Here is a 17755-nt window from a genome sequence, read left to right as displayed (position 1 = left end):
ATCTGAAACTGGAATATCTAATCCATTTGAAGGTAAGACTAGAGCCTGGGCTAGCAGATTTTCTGCCAGCTGCTCAGTATTTAAATGAACAGGAAAAATGGCCTGACATAAGCTTTGTCTAAAGCTGTTTTACCAGTTGGATTTTTCTAAGCTTAATCAATTAATACATCAGCCCCTCTAAAAAACAGTCAATTTACTCTGGCAGGAAGCTTTACAGCTCTTGGTAAATAATCTGATGAATGGGAAAGAATATATTGCCTGGTATTTTCCCCTTCAAAAGCCGTGTTTCTGCTGAACAAATGGTTCTCAGATGAGGAGTGAAATCTCAAAATTCTGAAGCCAACAGCAAAACTCCCTCTGATGTTGATGGGCCCCAGTTTTCACCCGGGGTATCCCCGAGGTTGTCCTTCTCAGCATCTGCACCAGCACGCTGGTGGTTCTACTCGCTGCTCTTTGCCCGACAGCACGGCCTTCCCGCTTTTATGCGCCCCGTCAATGCGCTATTGAATATTTAATGACTACCTCGGAAGACGACCAAAAAAATCACCCAAATGACATCATTATTGGGGCAGCTCAGGAAACGGGCTGTGCACGCGATGGCAGCCGAACTGATGAAACGCGACGGTCCCAACGCCGGCCACCATCGGCCTCCGCACATGGCGCGGGCAAATAAAGAGTAGTTTGACAGGAAACTAGCTTGCTATGGATCTGCTTCTCCCCGGAGGGCAAACCCGGCTGGAGGGGCCGCCCCGACCCCACACCGGACACCCCCACCCGCCACCCGCGGGGACGGCGCCTGCTGCCGCCAGGGGGCGCCGCGCTCCCCTCGGCGGACTGATCCACGCGGACCGCTGGCGCGGGGGAGGTGGGGAAGCAGGCCGTTGCTTGCGTGTGACGGTCAATCACGAGGGCGAGTGGGGGGGCGGACGTGAGCACTCGCGGGGAGAGGGATCAGACGTGCAGCCCCGAGCAGGACCGTTGAGGTGCCGAGGACGCCGCAGCGCAGGGCGGGCGGCTCCCGGCGGCTGGGAGCAAGCGGCCCCAACGACGCCCGGCACCCTTTCCCTGGCCCTCTTTCCCGCCTCCTCTCAGGCGGAGCGGGATGGTCCGCCCCGGGCGGGGCGGAGTGCGGCCCTCCCCTCTTCCTCTCGCGTTGGTTCCGCCCGGAGAGCGTTCGTCCCTGCTGCCACCGCCGCTGGTCCCTGCTGCTGCTCGCGCCCGTCTTCGCTCCGGGGCCGCTCGGGCGTTTTCTCTCTGCCTTAAAGTCGGTGAGGAGACGGGACGGGGCGGGGGCGGCTGGATGGGGCTGGCTGTCCCTAGGCCACGCCGGGCCAGGCCGTAACGGCCGCGCCGCACTCGGGTGGAGGCGGCGATGGGGGGGGCCAGGGCTCGCTCTCCGTCTTCCCCCTCACGGGCACCGGAGAGTGGCGGTAACAAAGCCAAGGGGCGCCACCTCCGCGGGCTCCGCGCAGGTTCCGCCAACGCCCTGCCTCCGCCTGGGGCGGCCCGGTGCGTGCCGGGTAGCCGGGGCGGGAGCCGGCGCCTCCCCGCCGTCGGGCCTGTGCCGCGGGGAAAATGGAGGCCGGGGAAGAGAAGGAAGGAGGAGCGGCGCGGGGTCAGGCGGCGCCGCCGCAGCTCGCCGCTGGGCGGGCCGGGAGCGGCCGCCGTGAGGGGAGCCTGGGCGGGGGACCCTCCGCCGGCGGGGAGCGCTGGGCCGCCGTCCAGCGGCCGGTGGGGCGGGCAGGGCCCGTGGTCAGTGGCCTGAGGTGGCTTTCTGCTTTCTTACAGGGTGTCTTTTATGAATAATCAAAAGCCGCAGAAGCCGACGCTATCAGGCCAGCGTTTTAAAACCAGAAAAAGAGGTAAGCTGCAGCGCGCACGCTGCCGGTACCTGCTGTCAGTGCTGGGTGCCTGGGCCCTCGTAAAACGTCGATTCCTGTCAGCGAACAAACTAGTGCCTTTATGGTCTTCTCATAAGTCTTTCATATGAGACCACGCTAAACACAAAGTCTTGAGGCTGGCTCTGGGTGCTAGAATGTTCTCTGGACTGATAAAAAACTATCTGGCAGTAAGAATTGTAGCTGAACTTAATTAGATAACCTTGGCTTAAGAGACGGTCATTCTCGGACCATGCTGAGTCTGTTTAGCTCGAAAGCAGAAGTATGTGGTACCCCTCAGTTACAGGGGAATTCCAGCACAGGCTTGTTGCAGGGTAATACATGTATCTTAGGAGCATCTAACCTAGTAAAAATTTCAGTGTTAGCTGCTGGATAAAAGTTGCATTGTCCCTTTAATGCTGTAAAAATATCTGATTTAAATTTAAAAGAAACCCCACACAAAAGAACCCAAAACATCATCACACACACCCCTCCCAAACAAACAAACCCCAAAGTGTGGGATGTGCAAGTGCGTATCTGTATGTGCACAGTTACTCCCATCAGAAGAGCTGATGATTGAAGAGGTGTGATGAGTAATTTAGTATTTTGGTAGTGTTTTAAAGAGGAAGTGGAGACAGCTCTTAGAGTTTCTGTTTAATACAGTATCAGTGTTCCAGCTGAAACTGACAACACTAAGGATGCTGTAGATACTGAAATAGTAATTAAGCTGTACAGAAGTATATTTTGACTTACAGAACCTATTTTAATGTTAAAGTACCTTGAGAAACTGTTGAAGTGAGAGAGTTGGATTTAGTCTGTCCGGCAGATGAAATGCTAGCATTCTGCGTTGTTGTCTCTTTTTAACCATATCATTTGACCGTAGTTTGGCTTCCAAGAAACTCTGCGGTAGCAGTGAGCTTCGTGGGTCTGTTCTAGAAAATAGCTGATCCAGTAAAACTGCTTACTGTTGTATTGGCCATTTAAGTTAATTTTAGGCTCCACTGTTAAATTGCTATTTGTGTTAGTTAATACCAGTTACCTTGGAAGACTGGAGTGATCTCAGTTCTGTTTAACTTCTGGCTCGCCAGTGCAAGTTTGGGTTTGGTTTTGGTTTCTTTAGTAAAATGACAAACTTTAAAAACGAAAGAGCTGTGTTTGGCAACTTCATTTCAATGCTTTGTCTTTACAGATGAAAAAGAGAGGTTTGACCCTACTCAGTTCCAGGACTGTATTATTCAAGGTTTAAGTGAAACCGGCACTGACTTGGAGGCAGTAGCAAAGTTTCTTGATGCTTCTGGTGCAAAACTTGACTATCGCCGCTATGCAGAAACGCTTTTTGACATCCTGGTGGCTGGTGGAATGCTGGGTAAGTCCCTTTGGTGAGGCTGCTGTCAGCCTTTGTTCACTTGGCTCTACAAAAGCTCAGTTTTTCTTTCAGTGTAAAAACTGGGCGAAAGAGCCCATTGAGTGTGTAGAACAGGGTTTAAGTTATCTGTGGTAAACTGTCTGACCATCTTGGTGACTGAGTAATCTGGTTACCGTAGAAATACTCTGTATACCTTACTGCACTTTTGCGTGAGTCAGTTTGGAGTCTACACTTCAAAGTGTAGACTTTACAAACTTGGCTTAAAGGAAAATACATTGTTTTGTTTGTTGTTTTTCTTTTTTATCGGGAGTGGATCTTGACTCTGAAGTCAAGTTTCCCTCTGCTGATGTGAGATGGATGAATGCTTGTGTCAGGTGTGTGGTCTGTGGTCACAAGGCCCACAGAGTTGCCCTGAAAGATTCTGACGTGATCCTGTGCTGTGTGCACCGCCGCCCTGTTGTTTTGGAAAGTGATATTGTTTACAGAAGAATCTGATGTGCTTAGTCTTGGAAATGCTATTGCAAATTGTTTCTTGGTGGCAATAGCGAGGTCGTGGGCTCTAGCAGATGTCGGGGAGTGAGAAATGAGAGGGTGGTCGAGTCAGCAGAAAACACTGGGAACCGAGGAAGCGAAATGTGATGACAAAAGATCTTGTAAAGTCGTGTGCATGCTGTGTGTAAAGAGGAGAACGGATGCTCGCTGACCAGGTGAGAAGTAGATAAAGCCAAATGAGGTTGTAAAGTAGTAAAAAAAAAAAAAAGTGGTATTTTTAGATTTAGACTTTACATTTCCTACTACTAAATACTTTCAGTGAGAAAGGGTCAGATGGAAGGGACCCATATAAAATGCAGGCTGTGAAAGGGACCTTTTATATTGTCTCCCTAGACTGGAAAAGGTCTGTCTTGGATTTTAGCATTTGTTACGCAATAGTTGGGGGGGAGGTGGACTTAAATGAGAAATTTGGCAGTTGCAGAAGATTTTCTGTAATGTAACAGAAATAAAATTCAAATGACCTAAATGCATAGAAAGAAGAGAGGAAATACCTGATTCTGGGCCACAGGCAGTCTGTGGATAGCAGTTCTGCAGTGGGAGCAGCTGGTTTGGGAGGGTGCATCAGTTACATGTTCAGATGGTCTTCATACTGATGCTGTAGGAATGTCAGGTGACTCGCTCAAGCAAATGCTGAAAAGCAAGGCTTTCAAAATGGTTTCATTAAGCGTGTCCGCTTATCTCAAAGCTGTGTACTGAAACAGTGTTATGTAAATTGAAGTTACTGTGGTGGTCCTTTTGGCAAGAGGCTCTTTTGCTGATGTTACAAGAGCTGGTAGTAGAAGTAAGTAAACTTGTCTGCCACATGGAGCGTCGCTGCTTGAAATTGTTAATGTATCAGTTGTTACAATCTGTGGGTTTACATTCAAGAGTCCTAACCACCGCAGTTAGGAAGTGTTCCTTCTAGGAATGAGGCTGAGGGGGAAGGGAAAAATGCATTGCTGCATTAATGGTGGTATAGGGGTCCTTTACTTGACTCCCTCTCAGTAACAAGTAGCTAGGTAGACTAGCTTTGATATTTAGCCAAAATAAAAACAGGCATTCTGTTGCCTTACCACCTTTTAATATTCTTACCACTGATGCTGATCTCCATCTTTTAAGTCATGTTTCTGACTAATACATAACAAAAGGATCTCCCTGATATGTAGGGTGGGATAGAAGTCGGTGATGAGGGATTCTGGCACTGGAGTTGGTGACTTGAATTCACCCTAGTGAGTGAAGCAGCCTGGCTACCAATCAAATGCCTGTATTAAAGCAAAGAGGAGTGGTGAAAAAGCATCTTCTAATTAGCAGCTAGAAGTCTGAAGTGCCTTTCAAGACTTTCAAATTTCAAGGTCATCTCTGGGGCACTGAATTTTGAATGTGCATCTCTACATGTTTCATCTCCTGTTGTGACTCTCTTATTTAAAAGACAGTTACAAAGCAGCACTATTGCAGCAGACCCTAAAAAGACACTTGCTAGAATTAAGCCGCTTTAGTGGCTTTCTTTAAGGGAAGAGGAGTTGGTGGTCATGTTAACTTACCCATATGTAAATGAAGATGTATTGCCAATCCAGTTACCAGTAGGGGGTCAGAATATTTAAATGTTCATATCTTAAGCTACCGCTTTTAAAGTTCCACTACAGCAGTGGAGCAGATGGAAATGTAGGGGTGTCTTCAGTGATCCAGTCATTCAGTTCATCATGAAAGGACAACATGTTGCACGTTACGGGTATTGGAATTCTTACTGTGGAGACTGTTCAGTACTCTCACTGGGGAGTAATACCGCTAATTCTGAAACCCTTCTTTAGCCCCAGGTGGTACCCTGGCAGATGACATGACACGCACAAACGTCTGTGTATTTGCAGCACAGGAAGACCTAGAAACCATGCAAGCGTTTGCTCAGGTTAGTTCTGAAATTAGTACAATTTTTAACTTAGACTGTTTAGTGGTCAAAAATGAACTGTTCATGTGTTTGAAAGTTTAGGTAAAAATAATGCATGGCTTTAAGAAGCTTACTAGAAGAGGTGGAGTAGCACTTTTCTAAGCTAAAAGTGCTCTAAAGAGTTCAGATCAACTTTACTAAACTTGATTTTATTTTTTTTTTTTAAATCCTAATTAAATGAGAGCTTAGAGGAAAAAAAAATAACACACTGTATCTTTTTAGGTTTTTAACAAGCTAATCAGGCGTTACAAGTACCTGGAGAAAGGCTTTGAAGATGAAGTCAAAAAGGTATGGTCCTTATCAGCAGACAAATAAACCTTCAGATTCTGCTAGTTTATCACTTTATACAGACGAGTTATATTATGCAGTGGATTATTAAAATAGAACACTGAAGTTGTTAATAGTAGAACAGCCAGCTTGTATGACTAGTGGTGAAGACTACCAGTGAACTAGTGCCTCTGCTACTCGAATAGCTTGACTGAAACAAGTGTCTAACATGGAGGCAGTAGGCAATCTCCAGTGAGTGATGCTAATTTTATGGCAACCCTTCTTACTCCCTTTTGCAGTTGCTGCTGTTCCTGAAAGGGTTCTCTGAGTCTGAGCGGAACAAACTGGCCATGTTGACGGGTATTCTGCTAGCCAACGGGACGCTTAATGCATCGATTCTCAACAGTCTTTACAATGAGAACTTGGTTAAAGAAGGTAAGAGTTGCCCAGCTCCTCCTTTAGGGAAGGATGGTGGGGGACAGAACCATGACAAGTAGGTGGGAACTGTGATGACGGTACACCCGTGCAGCTCACTAGTTTCAGCTGGTGATAGATTCACTCCAGGATTAGCAAAGGTAAAACACGCTGTGTCGCAACCTGGAAGGTCTTGCTAACACTTTAGAAAACTAGTCTTTTCAGAAAGCTTGTGTGCAGGACTTCTCTGCGTGACACTGGGGGCTGCCATCACTAGTGTCGCCCAGCAAGGCAGTACTGTATTTTGGAGAGGGGACCTTGCAGGATGCAGAAGGCGTGTCATGTCGTTAGGTTCCTTCCTAAATTGCCACAAGTAGAGTTGAGTTTCGTACAGGGAAGCCTTCATGATGCTGAGTGGTGAGGAAAGTCCAGCTTGCCGGAGGCTGCAGTATCCCCAGGCAGAGCTTCTGCAGACTGTACTGGGCTGCCTCTGAGCACGGCTGCAGCTGCTCTGGGCGGGAGTCAGGCACACAAGGTGTCCTGTGCTCTCAGGCCTTATGATTCCCTTTGGTTTGGTTTCCAGTAGTAATGTTCCTATTCCTGTTGCACAGGTGTTTCTGCAGCTTTTGCAGTCAAGCTGTTCAAATCATGGATAAACGAGAAAGATATTAATGCAGTGGCTGTCAGTCTTCGTAAAGTAAACATGGATAACAGGCTGATGGTGAGTACCTCTGAAATTACTGATCTACTACATAAGCTGGTTTAGTAAATAGCATTTACCAGCAAAGTATTCAACGTGTGTTTCTTTTGCGAAAGAGTTGTTGTAAACTTTGTTTTCAGGAACTCTTCCCAGCCAACAAACAGAGTGTTGAACACTTCTCCAAGTACTTCACTGAAGCAGGACTGAAAGAACTTTCCGAGTATGTTCGGAACCAGCAAAGCATAGGAGCTCGGAAGGAGCTGCAGAAAGAACTTCAGGAGCAGATGTCACGGGGAGATCCGTTCAAGGATGTAAGTATTTGTCTGTAGGCAAGGTGTAGGTGGTTGGTTTGTTTTTTTTTCCCCTTTCTTTTTTCTGTAGGAGCTTAGCTCAAATTATCCAAAGTACAGTAGCATCTAATACTAATGTGAAGTTCTGTGCCTAATTAAATACTGAACTTAACCACCTAGCTCTCACTCAGAATTAAAATTAGGACCCCGGGGTGTTTCAGTATTAGCTTCGTAGTCTTTCCTTAATGTCCTGAATCCTGCTGTATGATCAAGGGGGTGGTTTATGGTTCTGAAACCTTCTTGGTTGCCTTTAGAACAAAAGTTTTAATTCAGCTTAGTGCCATATGTGGCCCGTCCGCTGACTCTCTTATTCTCACTGGCAGATAATCTTGTACGTGAAGGAGGAGATGAAGAAAAACAACATCTCGGAGCAGACTGTGGTAGCCATAATCTGGTCAAGTGTAATGAGCACGGTGGAATGGAACAAAAAGGAGGAGCTGGTCGCAGAGCAAGCCATTAAGCACTTGAAGGTATTGTAATGGGAGCATGGACTTCTGCACCCATTGGGTAGGGCTTGGGCTTCCCTCTGTCTCCAGCTCCCTTTTAAATGAGTTAAAACCTACAAACCCCCTAATGCAGAGGCAGGGCTAGACAGGGAATTCTTCCGCTTGTAACTGTGGTGTTGTAGTCCAAGTTGCTGAGGCCACAGCAGTACGACTTCTGCAGAAGCACCCTGGGGTGGGGGGTGGAAATTTCTAAGCAGTGGTTGATGGAAACTGTGTGAAACCAGCCTAGTCGGGCGGTACGTGTGAAGTGCTCTGTGTGTGCCAATTTGTTGTTCCTGTTACAGCAATACAGCCCTCTACTTGCTGCCTTTACTACCCAAGGTCAGTCAGAGCTGACTCTTCTGTTGAAGATTCAAGAGTATTGTTATGACAACATACACTTCATGAAGGCCTTCCAGAAAATAGTGGTGCTCTTCTATAAAGGTAACTTCTCTGGGGCTGGAGCTTTGTGGGGGAGGCGTGTTCTTTGGTTGGATTTTTTAAAGCCTGTATTTGCAGAATGCTGCTGTCCTGATAAGATCTTTAGGGAAGGTCAGTGCTACAACACTGCACTTCGTGAGCTGAAGAATTTTCCACCTTCTGTTTTCAAAGGTGGAGCAATAAAATGCAAAGGTGGATGGGGCTGTCCTTGGGGAGGTACCCCTCTAAGCAAGGATGCTGCCTGCCTACTAGATTTTAAGAGTTGTGGTAGATCAAAGCTAAATTGAGATTTTTAAGGCTCTTTGGCCCTTTTAAATTAGGGAAGGCAACATGATCGCGTATTCTTCTTAGTTCTCTGAATGCTGACTGAACAACCAGAGGCTGAGACCACCAAGGTGTTCTGGGGTGCTCTAGGCTTGCTGTTAAATGGCTGTTAAAAGGCGTAACTGAAAAACACACTGTGTACCTGTGAAATGCCCCAGGAACACAAGGAAACTTGTTAAACTGAGGATTATATTGTACTTGTAAAACTTAAAAACCAATTGAACGCTTCCTGTGGTGTACTTTGGGCTTTAAAGAATTTGCATCTGCTCTTAGCAGTTGTCTGAAGCTTTCCTTAGAGGGTGTCATCTCAAATGGCTATGAGGCGCTCGAGACTGTTAGTGGGAGTGAAGGTGCAGTGCCTGGGAACCCCCAGCGGCCAATCTGAAATGCTGCTCAGAATTGGAAAATAGCCCCCCTTTCCCCCCCGCCCCCAGCGTGGGGATGTCCAGCCACACCAGGGAAGGGGGTATGTATTGTGGGGCTTTCGGGGGAGGAGGTGAAAGCTGCCAGTCAGGGCTTCTCAGGAGCTGGTACTCAGGGGTTTGCTGTGTTAATGCTGCTCTCGCACAACTTACAGCTGAAGTTCTGAGTGAAGAACCCATCCTCAAGTGGTACAAGGATGCGCATCTTGCAAAAGGAAAGAGTGTTTTTCTGGAGCAAATGAAAAAGTTTGTTGAATGGCTCAAGAATGCTGAAGAAGGTGAGCAGCAGCTTAGCTCACAAGCTGAGCTTGTTCTTTTGGGGAGCCCTAGTGCAGTAATGCTTTGTTTTGGGGGGTGGGGTGTTAATTGCCCCGCTAAGACGAGGTGTGCCCCCCAGGACTAGAAAAGCTTGCTGGTGCCATCTGTGTGGATCCAGTAGCAGCTGTTTATTACACGGGGTGCAGAGCCGGGGCTGGAGGGGTGTGAGCTGCTGGCAGCCTGTTGATGAGGTGTCTCTGTTCCAGAGTCGGAGTCTGAAGCTGAAGAGGGTGACTGACCTGTGAAACCCTGTCCTCAGTAAAGCAAACAGGAGCTGTAGATACGTGTCATGTCTCATGTGTCCTTCCGATTCTTACATCCTACCTCCCTGTATCAAGCATGATATAAGGGCTCTCATGGCAATTTATTTTAACTGTTTTCTATAGTTATTGGAATACTGGGTTTAGTTTTTAAAATCATGTTTTAAGTAGCTTACAGGAGCTATTATAGATTTGACTCTAACCTGCATTTGTCCTTTCAGTTATATTCTACCTCCTGTATTTTCTACTGTAATAATGTAATTTAAGGCCTTCCACAATGAAATCCATTTTACCCCTTGGGTTTTCTATCTATATTTGAGTAGACATGATACGGTGAATGGCAGTTCCGTTTGCAAATTAAACTAAAAAGTCTCCAAAGTGAAGAGGCCATGGCTTGTGTGGTAACTGGTGTTACACTTCAGTCCCTACTACTTGCTCCACATAACCCCATTCATTGGTGGTTGTCTGTCTCCCCAAGGACTTAATTAATCGTCTTTTTACTTCCAGCATAAAGCAATCCTCTATCCCAACTGCTGGGCGAGGTGGCTGCCCCACTCCTGGGAGCTCAGTCTCCTACTGGAGAGAAGCTGTTCCGGTGGCACTGAATAGTAACTGTGGTGGGGCAGGAGGAGTGGCACCTCTGAGCCTGCTGGCTGTCACAGCTGGTGGCCTGTGTTCCTGAGGGGCTGCCAGGCTGCTCTGCAGTTAGGGGTCACCGGTGGGGGTCTGTCACTTCTCTCATGGAAGAGAGATCGTGCTGCTCAGGTGAGGCGGAAAAAACCCCTCCCCTCTCCCTCTGAAGTTGCGAGGTTATTTTATGCTGGCAGTTGACGTGTCAAACCAAACAGCTCATCTGTTCCCTGAAACTTGGAATTCCTCATGGAAATTCTCAGGACAGCTTGTAATTCAAGAGAGATTGGGTAAGAGTGAAGTCTATATAGTTGTAAGCTAATAATGAACATTAACTGAAATACTGGTAACCAGAGTACACCTACTAAAATCTAAAAATAAAAATTAAATGGGTGATCACAATGCCATCTGTTCAATACCAGAGTCATCTTCCTTACTTTGTAACTTTTTTTTTTAAACAAATAAAGGCCATCCTTACACTTAATGTCAAGGGCTGTCTCTCTTCTCTTAGCCAGAAAGGAAGCATCGGTCATGCTAAAGGGTAAAAATCAGTCCAATGACAGTTGAGTAAAACAATTAAAATAATAAAAGCTTAATTAAAATACTTTCTTGCCTGTTAGGAGGCATATTTTATATAGTAGAGGGTGATCTTTTCCACATGTTAGAAGTCAAAGTGTCCCGAGATTTTTACTTACTGAGGAAACACAACCAGGTTCATCAGTACCTTTTTCTTAAATAAGTTTTATGTCAGGAGCTGGATTAAACTTCAGTATCCAAAAAGTCACAATACAAAATAACGCATTTACAAAATAACTGTACAATAAATACACTAACTTTTTATGTTTCTTTAGTGGACTGACACCTGTGTCTGCCTGCTCAGCTACAGGCAGCAGCGCCCTTTTTTTCCTCTTTCAGCGGGAAGAAGAAAGGATGTTTCAGTGCCTCTTCAAGAGTAATGCGCTTGGCTGGGTCATACTCCAACATCTTCTGAATGAGGTCAAAAAGGTTCTCATGGTCAGAGTCATGGCAGGTCATGAATTCCTTCAGGAAGAAAACAACAACCATGTTTTTTTAATCTTATGATTGTACTGAAAGCTCCTCTGCCCAGAACAGTTTCTCTTCTGTCATCTTACCTTCAGTGGCTTACAGCGCCTTGAGACGTATCTCCCAGCAGAACTGTGTTCATCCCACTTCAGCCGGTCTTTAACAAAATATTTCCGTTTCCTTAAACAGAGCACAGGTTGTTACTAAAAGATTGTTTTGTCCCTTCACTAGAAGTTTATCAGCACATTTGTTCACAACTTGGGAACTGAACTGGGAATACTCTCTGAGAGCGGCCTTTTGCTTGTTAAACAGAGCAAAAGAATGACTCCAAATATATTAAACTTTTTTTAAAGATTTGCCATTAAACTATAGCAGTCCCAGTACGGAAAAATGTAATTACCTGGTTTTCTTTATCATGTGCTCTGGCAAAGGCCCCAGTATTCGCTCCATCATTGCCAGGTGTTCTTTGCTGTCATGGGTCTGGAGGGAAAAAACATTTTTGTTCATCGTTAGAGGAGGCGAACAAGACCCACACACTGACCTGCCTTCATTTCCGACTGGACCCTGCAACCCATAATCAATTAAAGTTTAGGAAACCAGAGTGGCTGCAGTCACCTGCTTCCTGAAACGTTACAATCTACTAGAGGTAGTTCCCCTTAGTCCCCAACTCTCTGTAGCAAATTTTCATTAAGTTGGGGAGCACCACACACGCTGCATCGTTGTGAGGTGCGTAGTTAGTTACCTACCGGAAATACTGTGAATCCAAGGTAGTATTCTATGAGAATACAGCCGATGCTCCAAACATCACATGGTTGTGACCATCCCAGTGCTGTGAAAAGAATCGGAAGATACGTGTTCATAACAGACCACAAACTGTTCAACGGCTGGAGCAAAACGCCCCACACTTCACAGCACACAAACGATCTTGGGCAAAAGCTCACTCTAACAGCGTTCTACTGACCCAGGATAACTTCAGGAGCTCTGTAATGTCTCGTAGACACCAGAGTGCTATGATATTCATCATCATATGTTGCACTCCCAAAGTCCACAACTTTGATGTCTGGATTTTTCAGCGTGCGTTCGTCGCATTTCTGAAATGAACCACAATGGGGATGCAAGTGACCAAACAGAGCCAGAGGCTGGGCTGAGGGGGAGGCGGGGAGGGGACAGCCACTCACCAGTTTGGGGTTGTACTCTTCCACATAGTCAGACCTCACAAACAAAATATTTTCCGGTTTCAGATCCGTATGTGTCAATTTGTTCAAATGCAAAACTGCAAGGTAACACACAGTCAGCAAATTCCGACAAGAAAATCTGAAGAATAAAGCAAAAAAGAAACATACTTACAGTTCACAGATTTGCAGATCTGATACGCTATCTGTCTGATGTGGTCCAGCCTAAATGGCTGGAAGCCGTTCTCTTTAATGAAGTCGTAGGTGCTGAGCCCCAGCAGCTCAAAAACAATGCAGACATGTCCGTGGTACTCAAACCACTCTAACATCTGGACACAGCGACTGCAAAAGCAGGAAAAGACACAAATTGCAACAGGGAGTTGTATAATGCTCAGACACATACATCATGCGTTACAGAAAGCTGTGTCATAGAAACCTTAAAGGCAAAACAAAGCACAGTTGGCTTCGAACACTTACTATGTACTGTTGGGATCCGATGCATTTAAATGTGCCAGGACTTGTATTTCTGCACGAGCTGCCTCAGAGTACCTATCAACATTTTTTACTATTTTCACAGCAACATGTCTGTCTCCCCTGAAAAAAGCCAGGTTTTAACAGTGATCAGAACAATCAGAAGTTTTAACTAAGAATGTTCAGTAACTATCAATCACCATATGGATCGTTTATAAAAATGGTAACCTTATCAGAAAAGTACATAAAGTCTTAATGTAACCAAGATACATCTATGCACAAACACAACTAAAATTTAACCTTTAGATTTTTGAAAACCTACTCAATACCTTATATAGCAGTGTTAAAAGTGCCATTTACCTCCGCTTTGTATTTATGAATGCTGGGCTAATACTACATCTCACAGCCTAACATGAGCATCGCTCAAAAACAACGGGCCGCCTTCAGTCCTTTATGTAGTAAAAATGTAAGCGAGGTGTCAGAAGCCTTCTACAGTGACTAGAAAGACAATCTAATCTAGTTTCATGCTATCATCTTCTGCACAGCAAAACTGCCATCAAACCCAAAACACGTTCTTAATCTATAATATACTCACTTCTAGACCCCAAATGGCACTGCAGGGTCACAGATGATACTTTAAGGTAAGCTATACTGACCTTGGGTGGTCCAGGCCCCCAGGACTGCCCGGTGTGTGGGGGTGCAGCTTCACCCCACACTGCCTAGGCCACTTCTCCCCACTGTCCCTTGACCCCTGCCAGGATGGGGGGCACCTGCAGAAGACGCCCCCATTGCCTCATCCACCAGCCCCACACAACCCTCCTCTTTAGTGCGAGGCACTAACAGACACTTGTGTTTGGCCGCGCACGGCAGCCCTGAAGAAATACAGAGCGGTGTAGGAGGAAATAAAGATAAAACCCCATACGATCAGAAAGCACTTCACCAACCACACTCTGATAGTAAGAAAAATTGTTTGCATTTAATTAAACAGACTTACGCTTTGTGATCGATGCATTCCACTACTTTTCCAAAAGCACCTTCACCCAAAGTAGCAACAATCTCATCTATAAAGAAAAGAACTCTCAGTCACAGAAGCTGTGAAGTTACTCAGCTATTAAAAAACAAGCAAACAAACAAAAATAAAACAATCAAACAAAAAGACTAAGTACTATCACTGAAGATTATTCTAGACTGTTCTTCTTTAAATTGTAAATATCTAGTTTGAGAGATGTTACTGCACAGCTCTCATTAAGGCACATTTACGGGGATCTCATTCGAGTAGGTTCGTTAACTTCATTTACTATTTTGGGGGGGAAAAAAAAGGAAAAGGGAAAAAAGAAACATATTTTAAGTTCTACGGAAAAAGAATAACAATGCCCACCCCCAAACAAAAAAAAAAGTCAAGACAGAAAGAAAAGACTTCCAAAGCCCCCTCACATCTTACGCTAAAAGAACTTATTCTAGCTGAAAAGTTAATAAATTTTGAAAAGTTTTCTATACATCTTGCACTTAGAACGTCTCCACTCTGACAGATCAGGTGACCCTCCTCATCATCCTCTACACTCCCGGATCTTTTCCTTCGAAGACTCTTCTGGAACGGCACCAAGATCGTCCAGCCAATCAATAAACCCGAGTGAATTCAGGTCAGAATACGAAATTCATTCAGCGGGGAGATATTCGGGCATTCAGATACACGCCAGGCCACAAACGGTTGGCAGGAGCAATTTCAAATTCAGTCCCCGGAAATTCACAGGGCACATAGTTTATGTTACAGGAGAAAAACATGGCAAGGAACAGATTTTCAGGTGAGATACTCAAAGTGGCAAGGCAACAAAAAATTACAACACATTTGCTTTTCTTTTAAAAGATTGGTTCACTGAATTTTACTTTAGGATTTCAGTGCCTGTATTATTTTTTTTAAAGCAAAAGGATTTAATAATTATCATATTATATATATATGTATGTATAAAAAAAACAGCCTTGTGGCCATAATTAAAATACTCATCTTAAGTAATAGATACTGAATCCTTGATATTTTTTTAAATCATAAATAGCACATACATTTACTTTAGGCTCTCTTAGCTGAAGATCTTAAACTATAAATCCTATCTTCAGCTTTTTTAAGAGTTAAACATATAACAGAGACCAGAAAAACTGCCCTGCTAGTGGGCAGACATCCTATGTATCTGATTCTTCAGATTTCTCAGCAATACTTAAAACATCTTACTAAATAAATTTTTTAAAAAGTAAAAATCTGACATTATCTCCTTGCTATTTCAGTGATACTTAGTCAAAAACAAGTTTAAAAGCTTGTGCTTGGATTTTCGAGTAGGGCTGAAATAAATGCTTGTCATCATAAAAATTATGAAGGCATAGAAGCAATGCCTGTATTTCAAGTACTCCAACTCATGGTTACTATTCATTAATCTGCTCAAATACAGCCAATAAACAAATAACAAGACTATGTTCTGTGGTATCACAATCATACCTATAACTATACATTTTCACTGAAGTAAATAAAATCCTAGCAAGAATAACCATCTACTACATTAGCTAAAGGAATAAACTATTAATATTATTGACAGAACTCCCCAATCCCCCACACTCAATTACTACTGCCCAGGTAAGAATCTATCTTCTTAAAATCAAAAAAGCCTAAATTAAAATTGGTCACACCACCTGTGAATGACGATGAGGACAGGTAGTGTGATGTGTCTTGTATTTCCTTTTGTAACTACTCGTCCCACTATAACCTGAAGATTTGCTACTGTGATGCCCAGTATCACATCGTTGATTGTACTCGTTTCTGTATTCTTCAACATACTGTCGTTCATGATGGTCTCTTTCATTTACACATTTGGTTTCTGAACAGGTACTACAAACAAAGGATCAAATAAACTTAATTAAAATAATTCTAGTGCCCCTATCAAGATAGCTTTTTGTTTTAAGCTGTAAGACATCTCTCTTGAAATATCTCCAACTCAGAAATTAATACATTATCAGATAACCTGATGAGAATAATAAAATCTTAAAACATATGCCTGCTGATATCAGAAGTCAAAAAGTTATTTACCTCTCAGGACGTTTAGAAAGATCACGTTTGCAGTGCTTGTTGTCCTGTGGACCAGTTAACGACCTCCTCTTTCTCTTATTAGTACCGTCACATCTTCTGCGATCAGGACTGTCTTTTTTATCCCAGTCAGGATAATTAGTTTGCCTGGAATACCGCCTCTGCAACAAAGATATTTTGCTCTTTGAATGACATCCTATAGACAAACAATTCATTTTCAAAGCCATTAATTATCAAATTAACACTACAATGAAGATTGTATTTTTCCTCAACTACCCAATTTTCATTTTTCTCTCTGCTCTTCCACTTTTTTTTTTTTAAATTAAGAGCTTTTTCAAATTAACCTTTTTTGATAGAGAAACATAAACCAATAACCTACTTCTTAGAAAATATTTTAAAAAGAAGTATCGTGGCTCAGACACTAAACGCATAGTGTGCATGTTATTTCTGCAAAGCTGCTCAGGCTCCCAATGGTGAGGCATATACTAGGAAAAAAGGCAGCATCTGTATACTTAAGAAGGGCATACAAGTATTGCCTGAGTGCTCTTAAAGGCTTCAAGGAACTTGTCACAAACTTTTACCATGCTTCTTTCTAGACTCCTAGAGAATTCCTAATGCTAAGTCAAAATGACAATAAAATCATGTAACAGTTTAGGTTGGAAGGGACCTTGAAGATCATCCATGGGCAGGGACATCTCCCACTAGACCAGGTTGCTCAAAGCCCCATCCAGCCTGGCCTTGAACACTTCCAGGAATGGGGCATCCACAACCTCCCTGGGCAACCTGTTCCAGTGCCTCACCACCTTCAGAGTGAAAAATTTCTTCCTGGTATCCAAATCTCCACCTTTTCAGTTAAAACTCAGGTTATCTCCTAGTAGCTAAGTTCGAAGAGCAAACGGTGACTCGCTACACACGTCTTTTATTTCACTTTCCGATCGTAAAATCGACTCCAGCTCACAAGCTGCGCCTCAGGCCGGCGCGCCCGGGCCCGCAGGGGCGGGGATGCTGCAGAGCGGGCCGCGGGCGACCACGGCGCCCAGACACCGCGGTTGCGGGCGCCGCGCGGCCATTTCCCTTCCCCAGGAAGGGGGATAAGCCCCCCACACCCCTCAGCGCTGGGTCGGGCCCGCACACACCCGCCTTGGGCGTCGCGGGGTCCGCGCCCCGCCAAAGACCTGCTCCGGAAAGAGGCTCCGTCCTCCACCCCGAGCAGGTGCAGGGGAAAGAGCTTCGGCCTGTTCCGCCAAAGCGGCCGAAGCCATTTTCTCTCCACACGGAACAAGGCGGGGGCAGAGAACATGGCGGCGGAGGGGCACGCCGGCCGACCCGACCCGCCCGCTCCGGCAGGGCCGAGCCGAGCCACCGGCCGCCCTCCCCCACGGCGGAAGACAACCTCCTTCCCCCGCACCGCGGCGGCGCCCTTCTCTCCGCCCCGCCTTCCCTCTGGCAGCTGCCCAGCCCAGCGCCCGGCGCTGCCCTCCCTCCCGCCCGCCGGCGGCGCGGGGCGGCCGGCAGCGCCCCTCCCCTCGCCCCCACCTCCGCGCCTCGGGAGCGGCGCCGCTCTCTCCGGGAGCCGCTGCTCTCTCCCGCCATAGCCGGGCTCAACGGCTACCCTCGAACCCGCAAGCCCGCTACAAAATGGCGCTCCCAGGAACTTTCTGGACGCGCGGCGGC

At 45.6% G+C, this 17755-nt stretch overlaps 2 protein-coding genes across 8 annotated transcripts; one reads left to right on the top strand and one right to left on the bottom strand.

The window, feature by feature from the left end:
- The first annotated feature begins 930 nt into the window (after nucleotides 1-930).
- Nucleotides 931-10959, top strand: BZW1 (basic leucine zipper and W2 domains 1). Of its 5 annotated transcripts, XM_074145132.1 has the most exons (12): nucleotides 931-1268; nucleotides 1789-1862; nucleotides 3067-3243; nucleotides 5583-5677; nucleotides 5939-6004; nucleotides 6283-6418; nucleotides 7009-7118; nucleotides 7238-7408; nucleotides 7771-7917; nucleotides 8238-8376; nucleotides 9275-9397; nucleotides 9644-10959. In XM_074145132.1, exons 2-12 carry the CDS (start codon nucleotides 1799-1801, stop codon nucleotides 9673-9675), a joined length of 1260 nt encoding a protein of 419 aa, XP_074001233.1. In that variant the 5' UTR covers nucleotides 931-1268; nucleotides 1789-1798; the 3' UTR covers nucleotides 9676-10959. The 5 variants fall into 5 exon arrangements, with proteins under 5 accessions (XP_074001233.1, XP_074001236.1, XP_074001234.1 ...); XM_074145135.1 differs by lacking the exon at nucleotides 931-1268 and having other exon boundaries at nucleotides 1799-1862; nucleotides 7771-7809; nucleotides 8328-8376; nucleotides 9644-10809; XM_074145133.1 differs by lacking the exon at nucleotides 931-1268 and having other exon boundaries at nucleotides 1799-1862; nucleotides 8238-8274; nucleotides 9644-10809.
- An 83-nt stretch (nucleotides 10960-11042) lies between these two features.
- On the bottom strand, nucleotides 11043-17755 carry CLK1 (CDC like kinase 1). Of its 3 annotated transcripts, none has more exons than XM_074145130.1 (13): nucleotides 17618-17755; nucleotides 16085-16242; nucleotides 15691-15886; nucleotides 14512-14602; nucleotides 14009-14075; nucleotides 13021-13137; nucleotides 12719-12885; nucleotides 12550-12644; nucleotides 12333-12462; nucleotides 12118-12200; nucleotides 11772-11851; nucleotides 11461-11551; nucleotides 11043-11368 (listed from the first exon to the last, which is right to left on the bottom strand). In XM_074145130.1, the coding sequence occupies exons 1-13, from the start codon at nucleotides 17672-17674 to the stop codon at nucleotides 11204-11206; spliced, it is 1497 nt and encodes a 498-aa protein (XP_074001231.1). In that variant the 5' UTR covers nucleotides 17675-17755; the 3' UTR covers nucleotides 11043-11203. The 3 variants fall into 3 exon arrangements, with proteins under 3 accessions (XP_074001231.1, XP_074001230.1, XP_074001232.1); XM_074145129.1 differs by having other exon boundaries at nucleotides 15688-15886; nucleotides 17618-17711; XM_074145131.1 differs by lacking the exon at nucleotides 14512-14602 and having other exon boundaries at nucleotides 17618-17716.

Source organism: Numenius arquata, chromosome 3 (genome assembly GCF_964106895.1).
Source record: "Numenius arquata chromosome 3, bNumArq3.hap1.1, whole genome shotgun sequence".
Lineage (NCBI taxonomy): Eukaryota > Metazoa > Chordata > Aves > Charadriiformes > Scolopacidae > Numenius > Numenius arquata.
Note: the sequence above shows the minus strand (reverse complement) of the source record. Positions and strands in the feature narration are given on the sequence as shown.